Genomic DNA, 22,118 nt, shown 5'->3' on the forward strand with positions numbered 1-22,118 from the left:
TATAACATTAATACCGGCGAGTTGAATACTCGTGATATGCATGTAACCGGGTCTGAGAACACAAATGATGATGCCGAACTGGTCGCATATTATATCACTCAAATTGGCTTCTACAAAGCAGGCTTGTAGAAAATTTGATATTGTTGTTATTACATATTTATCTACTCTTTATCGCTGAGAAGACAAACTCGACTGTTGATTTTATCACTAATTGATTGAATTTTCCTGTTTCTATATGCGTCAGATATTCTGCCTTAATCCTTTTGTTTTATGCCTCTTGAGTTATCATATTTCAGAATTTTTTTTTGTATTGCTCATCTGCTTCACATTTAGCTGATATTTTGAGTTTATGCTGCTCGTATAGATCGAGAAGCTCTTGAAATGGAAATAGTAGAATCTACGACTTGAAATTGCATTGGTTGTGACAACACAAGACATGTCAAGTGAAACTAAATTTCATGGTTTTCTCGTTTCCTCTAATTTACGTGGTAGCTTTATATATCTTCATTACTTAAGGATATAGTAGGAAGAAGGTACTTGTAGGTTGGCAACTATCCTTTTAGCATGTCTGCTAGTATTATTTAGCATGTAGCATCTATGCAACACTTAAATTATCAAGCTTACGCAAATATTCTAAAACTGAGAAAATACTCTATATTCACAAGTCGTAACCAAATCTAAGATAACAATCCATCATTTATTCTCCGAAACTTTTTAGAACCATATCAAATTTTGATATTAGAGTTTCCCAGATATGGAATATTTTGAGATACGTGGAGAAAGATTTCGACTAACTCAAATTTGGCCAAGACACCTTAGAGGTTTATAACAAATTAAACAGGTATCCTTGCTGGTGGAACCGACCCTCTCAACAACTATTTGATAATATGTCCCAAGCATGTGACTGTTCCAAGGTGTTTGCTAAAACTCTCCAAGGAGATGCCATTGGTATGCGATGCCAACAATGAAGTTTGGAGAGAATCAAGTTGTGGCTATTGCAGACAAGTCTCTTGTTTTTACATTGGAGTTTGATGAGGCTTTCAATCTAATTTTCTCTATATTCATAGCTTATGACCGTTCTGCACTAGCATATCACTGTATTCCCAAGTCTAATGCCTAGGCTCTTATCGGCATTTATATGAAGTGCCGGTAAAGACCATATTATTGCCACTAAAAGTAATTACTTTTTGTGGCATTTATTCAGAGGCAATTATTATTGCCATTAAAACTACCTTAGAAAATGTAATATCAAGCATATTTTGTGGCTTTTGTAATTGCCGGTAAATATACAACAATTGCCAGTAAAGGAAACTTGTTTTAGTGGCATTTTCCATGGCAAATAAAATTAGCCATAAAATTTGCCTTGATCCACATATCTAGTCAAACACTTTTAAAACAACAAAAATGAAATTCACAAGAGAAATAAGTTCAAAGGTAATAATAAACAAACTTACCAAACTCAAACAATGCCATTCACTTAACAATATTCAAACTCAACACATCCACTTCTTTGTCTTCCCATGGTAAAAAAAAATGAATTATAAAAAAGAAAAGAATGCATTCAACAATGTAAAAACAAAGAAATTGATCAACAAATATTTACACTAGATAAATTGTGGCATCTTTCGGGATCACGAGCATCTGCAGTATGTGCCAATTATCTGTTTCTGCTAACACTTCATCATCAACTGGAATAGATCTCTGTCTTGATCCAACATCAGTCTCTTGTTTCAAATTATAAATTTCCTAATTCATTTCAGTTAAAAGCTTTGACACCAGCTTTGACACCTTGGCTGGTTATGGATTCAAATCCTCGAATTTCTGTCCACTTATGAGTTCTTCTCATGCTCTCTAAAACTTTTTAGCATAACAAACAATTGCCTTAAAAAAAGTAAAGTTATCAGTCTCACATATTAGTATGGACAAATCGATTTGTTCCTCTTGATAAAATACTCTAGATGATTACAAAATTGGTATAAACGGATCTAGAGGTATATTGTGCCACTACGTTTAACTGGATAATACGTGACATATGCAATATCACAGAGTTAAGCTTCACAAATTAGATGTCTATAAAACTAGCCGTGCAAGACTAGCATAAGAAACAAAGTGATAGGATAGGCCAACACTAGAAAAACATAATCGAGAAGAGGGACCGGTTAATGCCATATTATCTCAAAATGAAACTTCAAATCACACTCAAATTTATCTCAGCTGTAGCAACCAATTCATAGAATTCATGAAATACCATACCTACAAACAACCCTGTATCTACAATAACTGATCATATGATATGCCAAGCAAGTAGTAAATAAACAAACAGAAAGCTTGTTAGCAGATATCTAAACAATGTTTAGTATCTTCAGAGTCTCCCTTTTGCTCAACATTTAAAAGATAATTTGTAAAAGTGCCAACAGATATGGGAACATTAATTGTGGTGTTTTTTTAAAATAATTATGGTGTTCAGGCTAGTTTGCACACACCTAGGCTAATAAAACAAGGTACCTACTACCTCCCACCAACACATGTAATGTGTATTCCGTCCATCAAGGCTTGGACAGATGGGAAGAACATGCGACTTCAGTCACCACTAGGACATTCCCTTACTAAAACACTGTTTCTTCCAACAATGTTAAATGATAGAAAATAGATGGTACCAAAAACACTAATATGGTATAGAGACTCACAACTTTAGATTAAGGAAAACTTTCTATAGATATTCGAAACCATGGACAAACAACACCTCTCGTGCACATAAACTTGTCACTTAATACTCACACCTTTTCCTCCCGTGTACAAGGTAAACCAGAAATAGAATGAGGATAAAAGGTTACCAAGGCATCAAGAATTGTAATCTCGTCGTCTCTATTCCAAAAGGTGCTCTTCCTACTTCAACTGTTATTCCCTGAAAAGGAAGTGGCAACCAAGAAACACACAATCACTCGTAAGCTCGTCCGCAATCCCAGCCCAAAAAAAGAGGTAATATACCAATTTAAGTAATAAATAAAGCAATACCTTCACCCTCTCTTCTTCATTTGTATCCATAATATAGGCCATATACCTAAAAATCATTGAAAATTGAAGTTAAGAACTAAAAGGAAAAGCAATAATTAACTAAAGACGGGGTGAGGAGGATTATTCCACAGAGATTATCTGGTCAAGTCTCATTTAACTTGACAACTCAATGTAAGGATTCTAACTCTATACACAGAACTAGCATTCAAGAGAATGAAATCACGTGGGGTTGGGGAAAACTAGGAACTTAGTGACTGGACAATATAACCTGTTTGCTGCACATACAATGTCAAGATGTTGCTCTCCACTGATATCCATGGCATCAACACTGAGAATTGAACATGGAATTGCTGGAAAGGTGATATCAAACTGCAATGTCAAATCAAATAAATGTTACAATCAGTCTTTTGCAATAACCGCCTCAGAAATCCAGATCAGCTTCTTCCAATTCTCAGAAATCAGCCAAGTTTTCTAGCAATACAGTACTATAGTGGAAGAGACTGAAGTTCTAAAAGGGAGTAAAAATAAACGATTTTGAGCATTCAGACATTCAAAACCTCAAAAACTCAGATAATTACATCACTCAGCCTCAAGGTGGGAGTAACATTACATTGATGCGCAATGTTTCTCCTCTTGAAGTGTCCACAACAAGCTTTGTCTCGGTGGCAGCATGAAGATATAATCCTACAGCACAGCCACGAGAAAAATAAAGACAAAGAACATGGAGCATGATAACAATACATCATAACATCATGTTGGGCTAAAAAAGAAACCATGTCCTTCCCACAAAAGAAATAGAAAATGTCTATTATCTAGTGCCATACCACCCATATATTCAGTATATATCACTAAAGGTAAAACAAAAATAGGGAGGTCGACCACAATGCACTTCAGCAGCCAAACTATTTGTAGTCTATTATGCAATCGGATAAAACTTGATTTCCATTTAACTTTAAAGAAATGACCAATTGCCGCAGTCTGCTAATCCCAAAGAACAGAAACACAAAAATACATTCATAAAGAACATTCAATTTCACAGATAAGGATATACAGAGACTTCTGAAAATTGCCTGACTGAAAAATATAACAGAACTAAGTACTTAATAAATTTGCATAGCTTAAAGAGATATATGTTCTCGTATCCTCACTTTGTTTCAATCAAATCTCATCACTCAAACAAAACTAATTAGAATGTAGACAACGTTGTTGATACAAAAGGAACTACAGACTGCTACTTGTGCTACTTTGAACCCGAACACCACAATTGTTTGTAGGTACATTAGGAACGTGAATATCAGATTTTGCATAAGTGCACAAAATCTCAAGTTCAAGGCATAAAAATGTAAAAGTACACTCTATTGATTCACTAGCCTGACTTCGGATGCAGAGATCTCAAAAATATTTAGCCTAGTAACTGAAAATTTGAATTTTATATGAATGAATTAGGTTTCAATTAACTACTAAGTTTAGTTGTTTACCTTCAAATAGGAAATCAAAAACCGAACTCCACAATAGCTAATTTGATTGCTATCTGCAATTCTGCACTAATTTTATTGGACACAAGATCAGGATGTGTGATATAGAAACACATGCATCAGTTCAAATAAAACTCTAGAACATACACTCATACATGACCCAACAACTGAATAAAATGGATATTAGTAGTCACCAAACGCCATCGTCGTACAGTTCGAATATGATGCAATGGCGATGATGAATTTGCCTATACGAATACGGACTGCTGACAGTGAGCTTGTGAAGAGACGTCGGCGGCTTCGATTCCTCTTTATTCTCATCAATAGCACCGATGTGCTGAATTTCACTACCGTTGTGCTGAACTCCACCACCATTGTGCCGGATTCCACCGTCGATATGCCGGATTCCACCATCGTTGTGCCGGATTACACTGTCAGTGTGCCTAACACCACTGTAGTTGTGCGAATTTCCATCGCCATCGTGTTGATTTCCATCGTCGCTGTGCTGATTTCGTTGAAGGGGAAGATGGAGGAAAATTCGAAGTAAAAAGGAATTGGGGGAAGTGAAAAAAATTACAATTGATTTTCATTCTATTACTTTTTACTTTTAATTTTCACTAAAAGTACTTCTTTTACTGGCTAAAATTTAAATGCCGGGAATAGTATATAGATAATATAATGTATTAGTGGCAATTTACTTATTGCCACTAAATAAATGCCACTAAAAGCATCTTTTGTTATAGTGAACGTTTATGATATTCTAATTGATCTGAATTTGGAAATTTTGGGGATACTATATATCGGATGTGTTCTACTTTGGACGCTCTGATTTCGGGAAATAAATTTGCACCTGTCAGTCCCTTGTTGTTGCTTAACAGTAATCAATGTATTTCTCTTGTTCACGTAATTTGCTTCTCTTTTTTTAAGAGACGGATTGAAGTTTCCAGATCATCTTATAGTTCAAGTTCGAGGATCACATCTTATCAGGGTAGAGTCTTCTAAGAGCATTGGTAAATACAACATGCTAATGAAGCTCGTTATCGTAAGATCTGGTTACGATTGGGGGCAATAATCTGCATGTAACCGGGTTTCGTAGCTTTTCTCTGGATCTATTTATTCACACTATTGTAATTGGTGGTTGATTACATGATGTATGTGGAGAGGATTCATTGGTTGAATAATAGTTCTCCTTTGTGGTAGAGTTCTTGGAACCAGATTGCTCAAGTAGAGCCAAGGTCTTCTTGATTCTTCCAGCAACATTGCTTCCTTCTTCTAAAGCATTCGTAGAGGAACTTGATCCTTTTGGAGTCAAAGAACCAAAAACAGGAGTTGATGCGGACGACACTTGAAGTGTTTGTTGTCCTAATGTAGGAGTCTTGCTCATCATAACAGCTCTGAAACATGCAAAGATAACACCAAGAATTCCTTCAACTTCAGCAGAGAATTGGAGCTAGTGGCCTTAGACCCAATTGATTGAGAATTGATCTTCATGGAAGTCAACTCGATATTCTTTGATGTGTGAAAAGTTGAGATAAGAGGTAGAAATTGTACCATTGGGCGTGCCACAATTTGTAGACAATAAAATCCGCGTCCAGAAAACAATAATCAAGAACGAAAAAGTATCACAACAATCATATTTATTATTTCAAAGTGCGAGTGTTACAATCTCTATGATTCCTCTGAATTTGCCTTTTTAAATATAGATTCAAGGGCTCCTGAGCTTGATGCTAAATTTGTCTTGAACTTGATTTTGAATTCAAGGGATTTAAAGCTTATTCTTGAATTTTCGATGAACTTGAACTTTATCTTGATCTTGACTTTTACTTGAATTCAAGGGCTTCGAGCTTGTTCTTGAATCCGATGGTCTTAATCTTTATCGTTCTTGAACTTGAATACTTGAATTCTTTACTGTTGGAATGTATGCGTCCACGAATATAGATGGGACCAGGTCCTCAACGCAGTAACAATAACAGACAGTAAAGTAAATACTGAAAGTAAAGTTTACACCAACAAATTTACGTGGAAACCTCCTTGCTCAAGGGAGTAAATCCACGACCTGGCCTGCCAGGACTTTTCAAACTGCTTTCACTAATCTTCTCCAAGCAAAAGTAAAAGCAAGTTTACAAAATGAGATTAGTCTGCTAATCTCCACACTAAGCAATACCTCATATCACTTAGCTAAGCCAGAGCAGATACACAACACTGCCCACTATACTAATTCTAACCGATTAATATAGACTTTTAGAGTAAGAAGCTAAGTTACCCTTAACCTAGTTCTTACAATGATTCACACAAGTTTGAAAAGTTTCTTTCACAAGTGAAACTAATCCTACAATATAAGAACTATTACAAGCAAACAATTACAGCTGTTACAGAAAGCAATAGAAACACTTCTATCAGGTCCTTTGTTGTTGTTGAAGCTTGAAAATATCTCTCTCTTTGAATGAACGAGTGAGTAATGTTGTTTGTTGTTTTATATATACTATGAAGAGTTATTACCAAACATACAAACAACCTCGTCGCTTCTGATTGGTGAAGTACTCTGCAGCTTCACCAACTCCCTGACACGGACAGTTTTTACAGCTGTACATCACTTTTACAATTGGACGAGTATTCATACTCTGCAGAGTACCAGGTCCCTGCACTTGTGAGGAGATCATCAAAACATCTAGGAGCATATTGGAAAATGTTTTCCTTCATACCAAACACACCCTAAATGTAAGCTAGCTGATGTAGTATCTCTCTATGATCAACAATTGCATTTATCTTTTTTCTCCTTCATTTGACATTTTTCTCAATTTTAATTTCATTTTTAATGGGAAATCTGCTATTAACCTATTAATTAATAAATGTCTCATAGTAAATATAGCACTCGAGCAATCTCTGCAATAAAGCCCATGTAACAGTTTTTGTATTATCGCCCACTATCAAAAATTGACATTTGTTTGCTAAATAAATTTCAACTACCCTTAATTATCTGTACAAAAAACTTTCATATTTCTAACGGTAAATCATTAATAAATACTAATGTGCAAATAAGACTTATAAAATTCCACATTCTTATTCCATTAATCCTCTATTAATTCAACAATTGTAACGTTAATATAACTGCATCATTAACAACAACAAAAAAAAAAAATCCTTATAAATATTACTAAATTAGATATAGATTTCAAAGACATTAAAATAATGTGTCATTCTTGTTTGATGAATTATCACTCTCATCTCCTTATTCAGGTCATAATCTAATTTCTTTATCAAAATTTATTTAGATATGTAGGATTATAATATATATTGGAATAATAAATTAAAGTAGAATTTTTTTCTTTTCTGTGAAAAAGAAGAAATACGTGTATAATGTGATGCTTGGTGATGCTACGATATCGATGAATAATTCTTTTGTTCAAGTAAGTGCCACACAGAATTGCTCTTAGTCTATACTCAATACTAATTAGTCTTTTCAATTAGCGTAGGTAGAAGGTTTAATCTCATATCCTTCAATTCTTACTTAGAGTTTTTTTTATCAAAGTTTTGAAAGTAAAGTCATCAATAATAAAAATTTATTTTGTAGATTAAAGTTTATAAAAACTCTCTCTCTCACACTCACACATATTACCCTTTTATATAAGCCAACAAGCTTAAGACGAACTCTGCGTTGTATTATTGTATTAAAAGAAACATTAGTTGTACAAAATTATTACAAAATCTAAGAAAAAATATAAAAGGAGCTTAACATATCAAAAATCGATAATCAATTTGTGAATCTCAAAAATGACGGCCACTACAAAGTATCAATTCTTCCTTTCTACCATTTTGATTTACAAACAATGAGGACTATTGGTTATTAAATGATATGGAGAGTTATTTAGAAAAAAATATATGAATTTATAATTATTATTTTCAAAAGTAAAGAGTAAATTTAGTGTGATAATTGGAGTAAAATAAGGAGATAGAGATGGCAAATTACAAAATAAAAGGAGGAAAATATTAAATTAAGTAGAAAGAATAAAAAGAAAAAAGTAAGAGAAAGAAAAATCTAAAAATAGTAAATAAATAATAAACATTAAAAGGTAAGAAAATAAATATAGAATATTAAGTTACGTTGTTTTTTATTTTATTTAAAGTAACTTAAATAAAAACTTTATGATACACTTCCGTTTCCTTAATTGCTTCTTTTCAATTTATTACAACAACAACAACAACCCAGTGAAATCCCACTAGGTGGGGTCTGGGGAGGGTAAATAGTACGCAGACCTTGCCACTACCTCGTGGAGGTAGAGAGGCTGTTTCCAAGAGACCCTCAGCTCAAGAACATTCTTTTCAATTTATTAATTTATCAATTATATTTTTGTTATATTTTCTCTTATTTTTTAATTAAAAGATCAAAAGAATAACAAAAGTATTTTTTTTATTCTCAATTTATATGACTTTTTACTGATTTTTATTAATATTTTGTCTTTTTGGTTAATTTCTTTTGTGTTGTACTCGCCTTTTGGTTACTAAATTAATATAACGTTCTCTCATTATTATTTTGAATAATGAAAGAAACAGTAATAGTTGATATACCGTACTATATTCACCTCCTAATCTTAAATATCTTTTTTCTTTCGTTCCGTTTAGAGTCGACTCATACAAAATTGCAGGTCCATTGAATTATATTATTATATGCATATATGTGTGAGTTTTTATTTTTTGAATCAAAGAATAAAGTGCACTTTGTATAATTATTTAAATTAATTTTATACATGAAACTAGAATAAAAAAAATTCGTAAATATGTTAGTTACTTGTAATTTTATTTAATTCAAATATTTATTATATAGAAATTCTCTTTTTTATTTATTCCATTGCTTTAAAATTATCTTAAATATATTTAGTTTAGATGTAGTTTTGTTTGGGTAGGATTTCATTATAGAAAATGTTTGATTTTTTTAATATCACAACGAGTGTAAATGTAGTATAGATGACCCATTTAAAGTGAAATGGAGGATATAAGAAAATAACAATTAACTTTGAGACTATCTTAATTGGAGAATATAAAAAAGATATAAAAATTAATCAAGGAGTTTTCATAGTATAATTAAAATAACTAATAATGTTACAGGTAGATAATAAAATGAATATAAGATTGATTGAAGTAAATTAATTCTTTAATAATCGCGCGAAGCGTGGTTAAGTACCCTATATATATATATATATATATATATATATATATATATATATAAAACAGAAACATAGATCTGTTGATGTGACATCTCTCTTTGATCAAGATTTGCATAATATATGTATGTTTGTAAGAATATCCAACCAATAATAAAACAACACATACAAGCCAAATATTTGGTTTTATGAAATGGTAAAATTGGAGGATGATGATGAACCTATTCAATTAACTTATCATTTTTATGAAACGGTAAAATTGACGAGTTATTGATTTTCCATTTCATTTCAAACCGTTCATTTAATTAATTTTAATCACTCTACATATTGCCTAAATAATGAATTTTGTTTAACAAAGACTTTTACTAACGTGACAAATTAAACTTGATAGTTTTTCAATTAATTTTAATCCTTTTAAGTACACCAAATGAATTATGGCTATTGAATTCAAAACAAACTTCTTATATTCACATTAGTGTTGAATAAATAAACATTTGAGGTTTCTAATGTTTAGAGGATGATATTGCTACCTATCTTAAAAAATGAAAAGTATATGTAAGCTTAATTTTTAAGGTCATATACAAAAATCTTCTTTCAAGTGACTTATATTGAATTGAAAATTGACTTGATCTTGATTATATTATAATTTTATAAGTTCATTCATGTTTTTATAACCATATTCACTAGTTACAAATATATAGAAGAAAATATAGCAAGTCATAAGATAATAGTGCAAAGTCTAACAGAAGGGAATATCAACTAAATAATGCAATAATCAAAAGACAATAAACAACATACTAGGATAGATTGTTAAAAACAATAATAAATAATGATGGATATAAAAAAACAAACTATAGTAATATAACTAGTACAACGGCAAACACCAACCACCTTAAGCAAGACAACACTATACTACCTACTAACTTAATATATGTCTTACACACCTTTCTATCACCCCCAAACTTATCAAACCCCCCACCCCTACATTTTTCTTTCAATCTACCTCTGCCTCTCTTAGTAACCTTTATAACCAGCCTCTGGCATCTCTTCACTAGTGCATACACACATCTTCTTTTTACATGTCCCAACTATCTCCATCCATACTTCACCCATAAAACATGTCGATCTAATCACCAAGGTATAGAACTTAAAAAAAAATCAAATTAAATATTCAAAAAGTTGAGTTGGTTAGGACTATAGCCACTCATACATGCAATGCAACAAATTAACAGAGGAGATATGTGTGTTTAATTGTTCAATTTAATATAAGTGTTATTTGTGCATACTTAAAATTGAAGAATTGATATCAACTCAAATCAAGTTAAAAAATACATTTACGTGCATTATTCCTAACAAAAATAAGCTATTAACTATTTCATTTATAGTTTATTACAGAAAAAAAACTCAATTATACCATTGAACTTTGAGAAAAGATTCATCAATATAATCCATTTAAAATTTGATTTATTTATGTCATTGTCGTTTGAGACTAGACTCATCCGTGCCATTATTTCTTAACTGAAAATAATTATGTTTTATAGAATCATTTTCTACACATGATCAATTATAATTTAGCAACGTCAATAATTAAATCATTTTCAACTATGCCGTCAAATTTTGAAAAAAAGACCTATACATCAAACATCTCTTAAAATTTTGACTCATTTATATCATTTAATGTTAAACTATTTCTCAATCATAAATGACATATAAACCAAACTTTTAAAGAACGAATAAATAAATCTTTTATTGAAGTTCGATAACATATTTGACTTTTCTTTTGTTATATTTTGTTGTTTTTTTATAGGCTCGTTACAACGTACAACTTAAGAAACAGCACACTCTACTCTCTCTCTCTCTCTCGTTCTTGCAGATCTGGGTATAGACCAAATTCTTGTTCCTACAACCGAATTTCTCCTCTGAAGATTCAATCTGATCCAACATTTGCTGGAATTGATCTGGTGAGTATGTTCTTGTTTAATTTCTTCTACTGTTTAATCAGTTTTCTCTTCTGTGCGCCATTGATTTTCGTCCTTAGTTGTGTTTGTTGCTCGATTTCTCTATCTGGGTCATCTTGTATCTGTGATTTGCGTATTGGGTTGGCGTTAAACTTTAGGAATTTGATGGTTTAGGGCTAAATGTCTCGGTTCAGTTATGCTAGTTTGATCGATTTAGATTTTTGTGTACAACTAATTTTCGTCCTAGTTCTGTTCGTTGCTCGATTTCTCTATCTGGGTCATCTTGTATCTGTGATTTGCGTATTGAATTGGCGTTAAAATTTAGGAATTTGATGGTTTAGGGCTAAATGTCTCGGTTCAGCTATCGATTTCTCTTATATGTACAACTGCTTTTTTTTTTTTATAGTAGTTGTGTTGTTTGTTTGATTTCTCTATCTGGGTCATCTTGTATCTGTGCTCTGCCTTTTAGATTAACCTCAAATTTTAAATTTTTCGTTCTAGGACTGTTTGTTGCGCTATTTCTGTATCTGGGTCATCTTGTATCTGTGCTTTGCTTGTTGGGTTGACATCAAATTTTAATTTTTGTGTCCTAGTTCTGTTTATTGCATGATTTCTCTATCTGGGTCATCTTGTATCTGTGATTTGCTTAATGGGTTGACGTCGAACTTTAGGAATTTGATGGTTTAGGGCTAAATGTGTTGTTCAGTTATGCTAGTTGATCGATTTTATATTGTGTGTACAACTGATTTTCATCCTAGTTGTGTTATTTGTTCGATTTCTCTATATGGCTACCCTTGTATCTGTGGTTTGCTTGTTGGGTTGACATCAAACTTTAATTTTTGTCGTAGTTCTGTTCTTTGCTCTATTTCTCTATCTGGGTCATCTTGTATCTGTGATTTGCATATTGGGTTGGTGTTGAACTTTAGGATTTTGATGGCGTATGCCTAAATGTCTAATTCAGTTATGCTGCAACTGATTTTCGTCCTATTTGTGTTGATTATTCGATTTCTCTATATGGGTACCCTTGTATCTGTGGTTCACTTGTTGGTTTGACGTCAAACTTTAATTTTTGTCCTAGTTCTGTTTTTTGTATTATTTCTATATCCGGGTCATTTTGCATCTGTGATTTGCCTATTGGGTTGGCGTTAAACTTTAGGAATTTGATGGCTTAGGGCTAAATGGCTCGTTCAGTCATGCTAGTTTGATCGATTTATAGTATGTGTACAACTGATTTTTAGTCCTAGTTGTGTTATTTGCTCAATTTCTCTGTATGGGTACCCTTGTATCTGTGGTGTGCTTGTTGGGTTGACATCAAACATTAATTTTTGTTCTACTTCTGTTCTTTGCTCGATTTCTCTATCTGGGTCATCTTGTATCCATGCTTGCTTACTGGGTTGACAAACAAACATTAAAATTTTCATCCTAGTTCTGCTCTTTGCTTGACTTCTCTATCTGGGTCCGCTTGTATCTGTGCTTTGCTTATTGGGTTGTCACCACACATTAAAATTTTCTTCCCAGTCTGCTCTTTTCTCGATTTCTTTACCTGGGCCATCTTGTATCTGTGCTGTGCGTATTGGGTTGGCGTCTAACTTAATATATTTGATGGTTTAAGGTTAGATGTCTTGTTCATTATGCTATTTTGATCAATTTGTGGATCTAAATTAGGTGGTTGAATAAAAAATGCAGTGTGTTTCTTCCAGCTTGTTTGGAAGGTTGTTACCTATGCTGTTGTATTATGTTGTTAGTTTAAATATAATGCTTATTTTGATTGTTACTTAAGGTTTATTGTATCGTATCGTTAAATTTACTCTTAGGTAACAAAGAAAAGTCCCATTTTGTGTAACGAGTGATTTGGTGTGATTGCGTCATTATATTCTTCTTTTTTTTTTTCATTTTGTTTTTACTTGTTATTTAATAATCCTATTTTATCGTTTACTTTATCTTTTTATAGTAGCTTTACCCCGTACCCTACTTTTCTTTTGGTCAAATTGTTAATGTGCACCATTATGTATCAACAAAAACTCGGTAATTTTTAAATTTCAATATCACATTTTTGTTGTGTTCTCCACTTCAATAATGTAATTTAGTATTGATCTGGATTCTGGCTTGTAATAAGATTGAATCTGGTATTAGGGTGTCCGTTCCTTATATTGCTGAAGAATCAAACGAGCATCACTAAGGGGTCGTTTGGTTGGGAATAAGTTATCCCATGATTATTTATCCCGGGATAAGTTATCCCACCATGTATATGGGATACTTATCCCATCACTATGGTAAAAATGGTGTGATAAGTTATCCCTAACTTGGCTACCAAACAAGACACTATCCCTAGACTATTTTTTTTTTTATCCCAGGACTATTTATTTTTATCCCTCACACCAAATGACCCCTAAGAGTTTAATTATCTTGCAGTTCATTTCGTGCTTTTTTCCCAGTCTTTCAGAGGTATTGTGATATTTGATCTCCTTGTAAAATAGATGCATTCACAGAGTTGATGTAGCATTCGTTGTTTCCATAGAACATCAATTGTAGTAATTTAACTGGCGCAATAGAAGAAAACCAGGACTCCTTTTCTTGATCCTTATGACTTTATTCCTTCTTTTGTAACTTTAAATATTGTCAGGTCGAAATTTATGAGAAGATACATTAATTTCAGGTAAGGTGACTAGAATAAAATGGAGAAGTCCTGCTCATTGCTGATACATTTTGATAAGGGTACACCCGCTCTTGCCAATGAGATCAAAGAAGCACTTGAAGGAAATGATATCCCCGCCAAGATTGAGGCTATGAAGAAAGCCGTTATGCTTTTATTGAATGGAGAAACCCTACCTCAGCTCTTTATCACTATTATTAGATATGTCTTGCCTTCTGAGGATCACACAATTCAAAAACTGTTACTTTTGTATTTGGAGATCATTGAGAAAACAGATTCTAAGGGGCGTGTGCTGCCCGAGATGATCCTAATCTGCCAGAACTTGAGGAATAATTTGCAGCATCCCAATGAGTACCTTCGTGGAGCTACGTTGAGATTTCTTTGCAGGCTGAATGAGGTTGATATAATTGAACCTCTAATTCCATCAATTATGAACAACTTGGAGCACCGACATCCATATGTGAGGAGGAATGCAGTTCTTGCTGTGATGTCCGTTTACAAGCTCCCACATGGTGAGCAGCTCCTGGTAGACGCACCAGAGAAGATTGAGAATGTCCTAACCACTGAGCAGGATCCATCGGCTAAGAGGAATGCGTTTCTGATGCTCTTCCAATGTGCTCAGGAGCGTGCCATCAATTACCTCTTGACTCATGTTGATAGAGTCTCTGATTGGGGCGAGTTACTTCAGATGGTTGTATTGGATTTGATTCGAAAAGTTTGCAGGACAAACAAAGCGGAGAAAGGGAGGTATATCAAAATTATTATATCATTGTTAACTGCCCCTTCTGCTGCTGTTACATATGAATGTGCTGGAACTCTTGTTTCTTTATCTTCTGCCCCAAGTGCTATAAGAGCTGCAGCCAACACCTATTGTCAACTTCTTCAATCTCAAAGTGACAACAATGTTAAGCTTATTGTGCTTGATCGACTGAATGAATTGAAATCTTCGCATAAAGATGTCATGGTTGATATGATAATGGATGTCCTTAGAGCACTTTCCAGCCCGAACCTTGATATCCGTAGAAAAACACTTGACATTGTTCTTGAATTGATCACTCCCAGGAATATCAATGAGGTTGTTCTCACACTGAAGAAAGAAGTTGTGAAAACTCAAAGTGGTGAGCTTGAGAAAAATGGTGAGTACCGCCAAATGCTCATCCAAGCCATTCATTCATGTGCCATAAAGTTCCCAGAAGTGGCAAGCACTGTGGTCCATCTATTGATGGACTTCTTGAGCGACAGCAACGTTGCTTCAGCAATTGATGTGGTCGTTTTTGTCCGGGAGATTATTGAAACAAACCCAAAATTAAGGGTTTCCATTGTGACAAGGTTACTAGACACTTTCTACCAAATTCGAGCAGCACGTGTTTCCTCCTGTGCCCTTTGGATCATTGGAGAGTATTGTCTATCTCTCTCTGAAGTTGAGAGTGGCATCGCAACTATCAAGCAGTGCCTCGGAGACCTACCATTTTACTCAGTTTCTGAGGAAAGTGAAGCTGCTGATTCTTCAAAAAAGACTCAGCAAGCAAACTCCATTACTACTTTGTCATCTAGAAGACCAGCTGTACTTGCTGATGGGACATATGCTACTCAAAGTGCTGCATCTGAAACTGCTTTCTCTCCCCCGACAGTTGTTCAAGGATCTTTAACCACTGGAAACTTGAGATCCCTTCTTCTCACTGGTGATTTCTTCCTGGGAGCAGTTGTTGCTTGTACACTAACTAAGCTCGTTCTGAGGCTGGAAGAAGTTCAACCATCAAAACTTGAAGTGAACAAAGCAACAACAAATGCATTACTGATCATGGTCTCAATGATACAGCTAGGACAGTCTCATGTTCTTCCTCACCCAATGGACAATGATTCTCATGACAGAATAGTTCTTTGCATAAGATTGCTCTGTAATACGGGCAACGAGGTTAGGAAGATCTGGTTGAGCTCTTGTCGCGAGAGTTTTGTTAATATGCTTTCTGATAAACAACTACGAGAGACAGAGGAGATCAAAGCAAAGGCACAAATTTCTCACTCCCAGCCAGATGACCTCATTGATTTCTACCATTTGAAGAGTAGGAGGGTAAGAAACTTCTATCTGAAACATGATGTGTTTGGAGGATACGGGAGGTTCTCTTTTCTAGTTCCTGCTTATACTTCACTTGCTATCTACTGAAAATGTTAATTAGTAAACCTTTTGTTAACTGACCAGCATATCAAACAGTCTGATCTTGCATTCATAATCCTTACTCTGTTTTTGTTCAGGCCCTACATGGGTCATTCTCATCTTGTCTTATTTTTCCACCTTGCCGAACCACATACCCATCTGGGATCTTGGGTGTTATTTCTGCCCATCGAGGAAAAAAAAAGTAGTTTATTTCTGGTGTTTCTCAGTGTTTTCATGGCTTAGTTTTTGACTTTTATCTCCATGATAGTATTTCAATCAAATAATTAGAGTTATACATGTGTGTTTTGGTGAGTCTCTTTAAGCATGGGGAGTAAAAAAAATGATTAAGTTACTCTTAAAAAAGAATGTATTAGGTGTGATGCGTCTTTATAATTTAACAATAGAGTAAATTGGAAATCTTTCCCTAATTTATATGTGGTGCAAAAATTGGACTTTCTAATACTGACAGCACTTTCTGGAGTATAACTTAACTTGCCTTTCACCTGACCTGTCTATAGAAAGTAAGAAAAATTGAGCATTCACGCTAACTCTAATTTCTGAGTTTTTTGTTTTAGATTATGCTAATCGATTCTGGGAAACAGTTTTCTTGAGTCCAGGGTCTATCAGAAACAACCTCGTTACCCCTCAAAGATAGGGGTAAGGATTGTGTACACCCTCCCTTAGACCCTACTTGTGGGACTATACTGGGTATGCTGTTGTAATTGACTACATTTCACGTCAAATGCATGACTTTAAGATCTCATTGGCAATTGATACCGTATCATTTTTCTTTCTTTCTAGCACCATTAAAATGGAGAAAAGTTTCATAATGAAACAGATTCCTTTTGTTGTTTCTTGAGTCTTATTCAATTTAAAATGAAATAGTTTTGTTTTCCAGCTAATTCAATAATATTTTCATTCTATGTAACAAATTAAAAAGAAAATAGATGTCATAAATATGGTTGTATAGACAAATAACTCTTATTACTATATTACAGTCTTAAATCTGTCTACATATTAGAGGTTTGGGGTGGTTTGGTGCCAATTGGGTTTTGTTTCTCCAAAAATTGTGAATGAATGAGAATGGACTTTGAGCCCCAAAAATGTTGATAATTAGGTCATGTGGATTGTGGAAAGCACGAGCTTTTCCATCCACAATGATGGTGTTAAGACTTAAAGAGAAGGTCGTATGGTTGCACATGTTCCTAAGGTTATTGTATTACGTGTGCAGCTAAAAAGTGTAAGACAATTACTTTTTGTTGCTATAAAAAAAAGGGGTAGGATACAAAATGTAGGCTCTTTATAAATTAATATAACGAAGACACCATTTGCTCTAGTCCACACTATGCAATCCCTATCACCTTCTCCATTTGTCCTCCCACTAAAGAATGTTTGACTTGTAACTTAATTACACCTTATTCCTCTATCCCAAACAAGTTACAGTCGGCTATATGAATCTTCACTATCCATGCCTCGTCTTAATTGAAAAGAACCTATGTTACTTTATGGCTCAAGTTATTTTTATCATTCTCCTTATTTAACTAATTTGTGCAGTAGTTTCTAAATCATGCGAGGGTTTGTCTAGTTAATTCATTTTTTTCTCCCTTGGTGCTTAGAATCAATGCAATAGTTGCTTCTCCATGTCCTAACTAAATATATGTATGCTAGGGAATGAGCCAACTGGAGTTGGAAGATGAAGTCCAGGATGATTTGAAACGTGCCACTGGAGAATTCGTCAAGGACGAGAATGATGCTAATAAGCTAAGCCGGGTACTGCAGCTTACAGGATTTAGTGATCCTGTTTATGCTGAAGCATATGTAACAGTTCATCACTATGACATTGTCCTAGATGTTACCGTAATAAATCGAACCAAAGAGACACTTCAGAATTTGTGTTTGGAACTGGCAACAATGGGTGATCTTAAGCTCGTTGAGCGTCCACAGAATTATACTTTAGCTCCTGAGTCAAGCAAGCAGATAAAAGCTAATATCAAGGTGTCTTCTACAGAGACTGGAGTGATTTTTGGTAACATTGTCTATGAGTCTTCAAATGTGCTTGAGCGAACTGTTGTTGTGCTCAATGATATCCATATTGACATCATGGATTACATCTCTCCTGCTGTTTGCAGTGAGGCTGCTTTTAGAACTATGTGGGCTGAATTTGAGTGGGAAAACAAGGTAGAATGCCATTCTTTATTTTTTCACAATCATTTGATAGTTTTTTTTTTGCTGCTTCTAATTCTCTAATCCTTTTGATGTCATAAAAGAACTGTTCCTTTGAGTTGGAGAAATTGAGACAAAGTCTTCCTCTTTTGTTTTGATGAATTATGTCACGTGATTTCTGGGTTTTTTTGGGTGCCTTCAAAATTCGGGTTACGAGTGGGTTTACCAATTTTTTTTAGGAAATTAGTGGTCCGAAGGTGATATAATTCTCTAGAAAATATGTTTCTTTGATGTGTGTTCTTGAATCTTTATCTTTTAATGAAGTTGTTTGATTTAATAAGTACATCATTTAAGTGGAAAAGGGTAGAGGGGCAGGCCCATTATCCACCGAGTTTAGAAGGCTGTGATTGGTCCAAAGGGCGGGTCATAGACGGATTTCTCGGTTATAAAAAATAAAATAAAAATAAGTACATCATTTGAGTCTATTAGACTCTTGTGTGGACTGTTCTGTGTCCTACTGTGAAAATAACAGAGCAACAGACACATGAATTATAATTTTATGCACTGATGAATGGCCCAGACTGAAGTGGTCTGATCAAAACCATGAGCACCTCAGGCTAATATTATACTTTGCAGGTTGCTGTCAACACTGTCATTCAAGATGAAAAAGGATTTCTTGACCATATTATCAAATCAACCAACATGAAGTGCCTGACTGCACCGTGAGTTCTCTGGTCACTTGTTATGTGCTATATTATGGAAATTGCTGTTTGATTTTTTTTAATTTGCATTTTCTTATTTCTTATTTTGTTTTTATTGATATCAAATACAATCTACATTGTAGAGTGTGTATATATTCTTCATAGACAACATTTGTTTAACTGTATGGCGATGCTGCACAAACTGTTGGAACAAGCCTCGTTTTTTTACTTCCGTAGAATTTTTTTAACTTCATCTACAAGAATCATATTGTGCTGACCAAGAAATGAGATTCTTTTTTCCAAATTAGATTTGTCTAGTACTCTTCTAATTGAGGGTTACTACTTAGTTTCTTTTTCTATCATCTCGAGATCAGTTTCTTTATTGTAACAGTTTTTCATCTACACTTGTTGAATGTAAATTAATTGCACCAAATTTAGAAGATATTCAAATGGATGTTTCAGGTTCACAATTGCTTTAAGGTTAGTTTTTGTTTTCACCCGCTGCATATGTCAGGCAGTATTTAGTATACATCTCTGCATATATATGTGTGCACATGTGTAATTGTGTGTCGAAATATATTTATAAGTTCCTTGTAGCATGTTGGAGTTACCTGTGAGTTCATTTATCAAGAGAAAGAAGTAACATGTTTCTTGTTTGTTGCTTAAGTCATTTAAGTCCTATTTCCTTGTGGTGCATGGCTGCTGATCAATGTATAACTTTTCCGGTATTTGCTTTCATACATAATTCCAGATCTGCTCTGGAAGATGAATGTGGATTCCTTGCTGCTAATCTTTATGCAAAGAGTGTGTTTGGAGAGGATGCTTTGGTGAATTTGAGCATTGAAAAGCAATCAGATGGTAAGCTGAGTGGTTATATTAGGATAAGAAGCAAAACACAAGGAATTGCTCTTAGCTTGGGAGACAAAATAACACTCAAGCAGAAGGGAGGCAATTGATCTTATCGTGTTGTTATGGTCCTCTCCTAGACAGCAATGGTATCCTACTTCATCTTTAAAGACATTTTACAACTTAATTGTCTTTGCCTCGTATGTTTCCATTGAATTGGTAGTTTAGGTGGGCTTTGCTTTTCTGCAGTTTCTGGAAACCACACGGAAACGTATACAAAATACCTATATATTAGAAGTGTGTTTTAGATATCACTCCCTGGGTACCATTTTTTTTTTTTTGAACTCGGTAACTTTACTCCCTGGGTACCATTTTAATGTGACACAGATCAGAGTTGTTAATTGTATCAGTCTCAGTCGAAGTAATTGGTTAACAATTTGTTGAACAAGTTTGTTTGACTAGGAACTCATCGCATTGTTTACTAACATAAGTGTCGTTTTCTAGGTGGATGGCTTCTATGAGTACCCTCTAATCGGTTTTCCCTGTTTGCAGGTTATTAAAACATGAATCTGAGACTCCTTCACATCTCCCATTTGTAGCTTGGAGGAGTGCTGGGGTTATTGAGTAAACCTGTAGAAATTGTATTACTGCACTTTTAGATTCGGATACGCCAAATTCGAGCATTTTACTCTTATTTGAGGACATTTTTTTTGTAGAGAAATTGCAAGAGAGTAGTGCTGTTTTATCTGTGTGTTGTAATTTAAATGAATTTGGTACAAGTCACTCTTTGCCTGTTACTTTCTGTAACTTCCAATTCCTGATTTCCATTTTTGTGTAAACAAAGTCAACTCAGTTTCCAGTGCCATATTATATATTGAAATTTCAGTTAGTTAGTTTCCTTATTTCACATTCTCTTGCTCTGTTCCATGTTTGTGTATATGTCCATGATTTTTTATTTTTTTTTACAATTTTGGGGTCACAGAATAGGAATTTAAGGTTATCTCCACTTTTCATATGTATTAGTCCATGATATTTTTGGAGTATTGTTGTACCAAGCTCATATTTTATGGATCCATCCGTGAAGACCTACTTATTAGGAATTTTGGGGCCACAAATAGGTATTCAAGATTATCTCGACTTTTCGTGTGTATACTATTAGTCTATGAATTTTTTTAGAGTATTGCTAACACAACTTTCTTGACCTAAATTCTTTTGGGTCCATTCGAGACGACCAGTTGCCAATTGAATCAGATTTTGACCATTATTTTCATATTCGTAATAGTGCGAAAAGAAGGCACAGCTTCAAGTTGTTCAAGAATAGTGGCGTTGAGTTTCTCGATTCCCATGCTTATTCAGGATCCATGCCACTTTTTCTTTTTGAATTTTGGAGCCATAAAATATGAATTCAAAATTATCTCTACTTTTCATGTGTATTAGTTTATGAATTTATTAGACTATAGTTAACCCAAACTTTTTAACCTTAAATTTTATGGGTCCATCCGTGACGACCTATTGAACGATTCTCATAGCCTATTCATGATCCACACCACTATTTTTTGAAATTTTGGAGCCAAAAAATAGGAATTCAAGATTATATGTATTTTTCGTGTATATTAAGCTATTAGTTTTTTAGAGTATTGCCAACCCATACTATGTGACCTCAAATTTTATGGGTCCATCCATATATGATGATATACGTTTTTTTTTTTTGGAATTTTGGAGCCAAAAAATAGAAGTTCAAAATTATCTCGACTTTTCGTATGTGTTAGACCACAATTTTTATGTTGTATTGTTGAACCATACTTCTTTGCCTCAAATTTTATGGGTCCATCCATGACAATCTTTTTTAGAGTTTTGGGGCCACAAAATAAGAATTCAATATTATTTTAACTTTTTGTGTGTATTAGTCCATGGATCTGGCGCTCGAAAAAATTGATTTTTTTTCTCAAAACACTTTATGAGAACCTCCGTAATATGTTGGAGAACCTTCATG

General features: G+C 34.0%; 2 protein-coding genes across 3 annotated transcripts; one reads left to right on the forward strand and one right to left on the reverse strand.

Moving 5' to 3' along the window:
- Window positions 1–2,830: 2,830 nt before the first annotated feature.
- LOC125860029 (uncharacterized) lies at window positions 2,831–4,694 on the reverse strand. The gene is made up of 6 exons (XM_049539924.1): window positions 4,685–4,694; window positions 4,494–4,546; window positions 3,626–3,699; window positions 3,301–3,384; window positions 3,016–3,061; window positions 2,831–2,905 (listed from the first exon to the last, which is right to left on the reverse strand). Exons 1-6 carry the CDS (start codon window positions 4,692–4,694, stop codon window positions 2,831–2,833), a joined length of 342 nt encoding a protein of 113 aa, XP_049395881.1.
- Window positions 4,695–11,407: 6,713 nt separating this feature from the next.
- Window positions 11,408–20,990, forward strand: LOC125865264 (coatomer subunit beta-1-like). Of its 2 annotated transcripts, none has more exons than XM_049545477.1 (6): window positions 11,408–11,610; window positions 14,264–16,331; window positions 18,084–18,593; window positions 19,215–19,300; window positions 20,031–20,274; window positions 20,678–20,990. In XM_049545477.1, exons 2-5 carry the CDS (start codon window positions 14,283–14,285, stop codon window positions 20,233–20,235), a joined length of 2,850 nt encoding a protein of 949 aa, XP_049401434.1. In that variant the 5' UTR covers window positions 11,408–11,610; window positions 14,264–14,282; the 3' UTR covers window positions 20,236–20,274; window positions 20,678–20,990. The 2 variants fall into 2 exon arrangements, with proteins under 2 accessions (XP_049401434.1, XP_049401426.1); XM_049545469.1 differs by having other exon boundaries at window positions 11,490–11,610; window positions 14,231–16,331.
- Window positions 20,991–22,118: the final 1,128 nt, after the last annotated feature.

The sequence above is a fragment of the Solanum stenotomum genome, chromosome 1 (assembly GCF_019186545.1).
Source record: "Solanum stenotomum isolate F172 chromosome 1, ASM1918654v1, whole genome shotgun sequence".
NCBI classification, from domain to species: domain Eukaryota; kingdom Viridiplantae; phylum Streptophyta; class Magnoliopsida; order Solanales; family Solanaceae; genus Solanum; species Solanum stenotomum.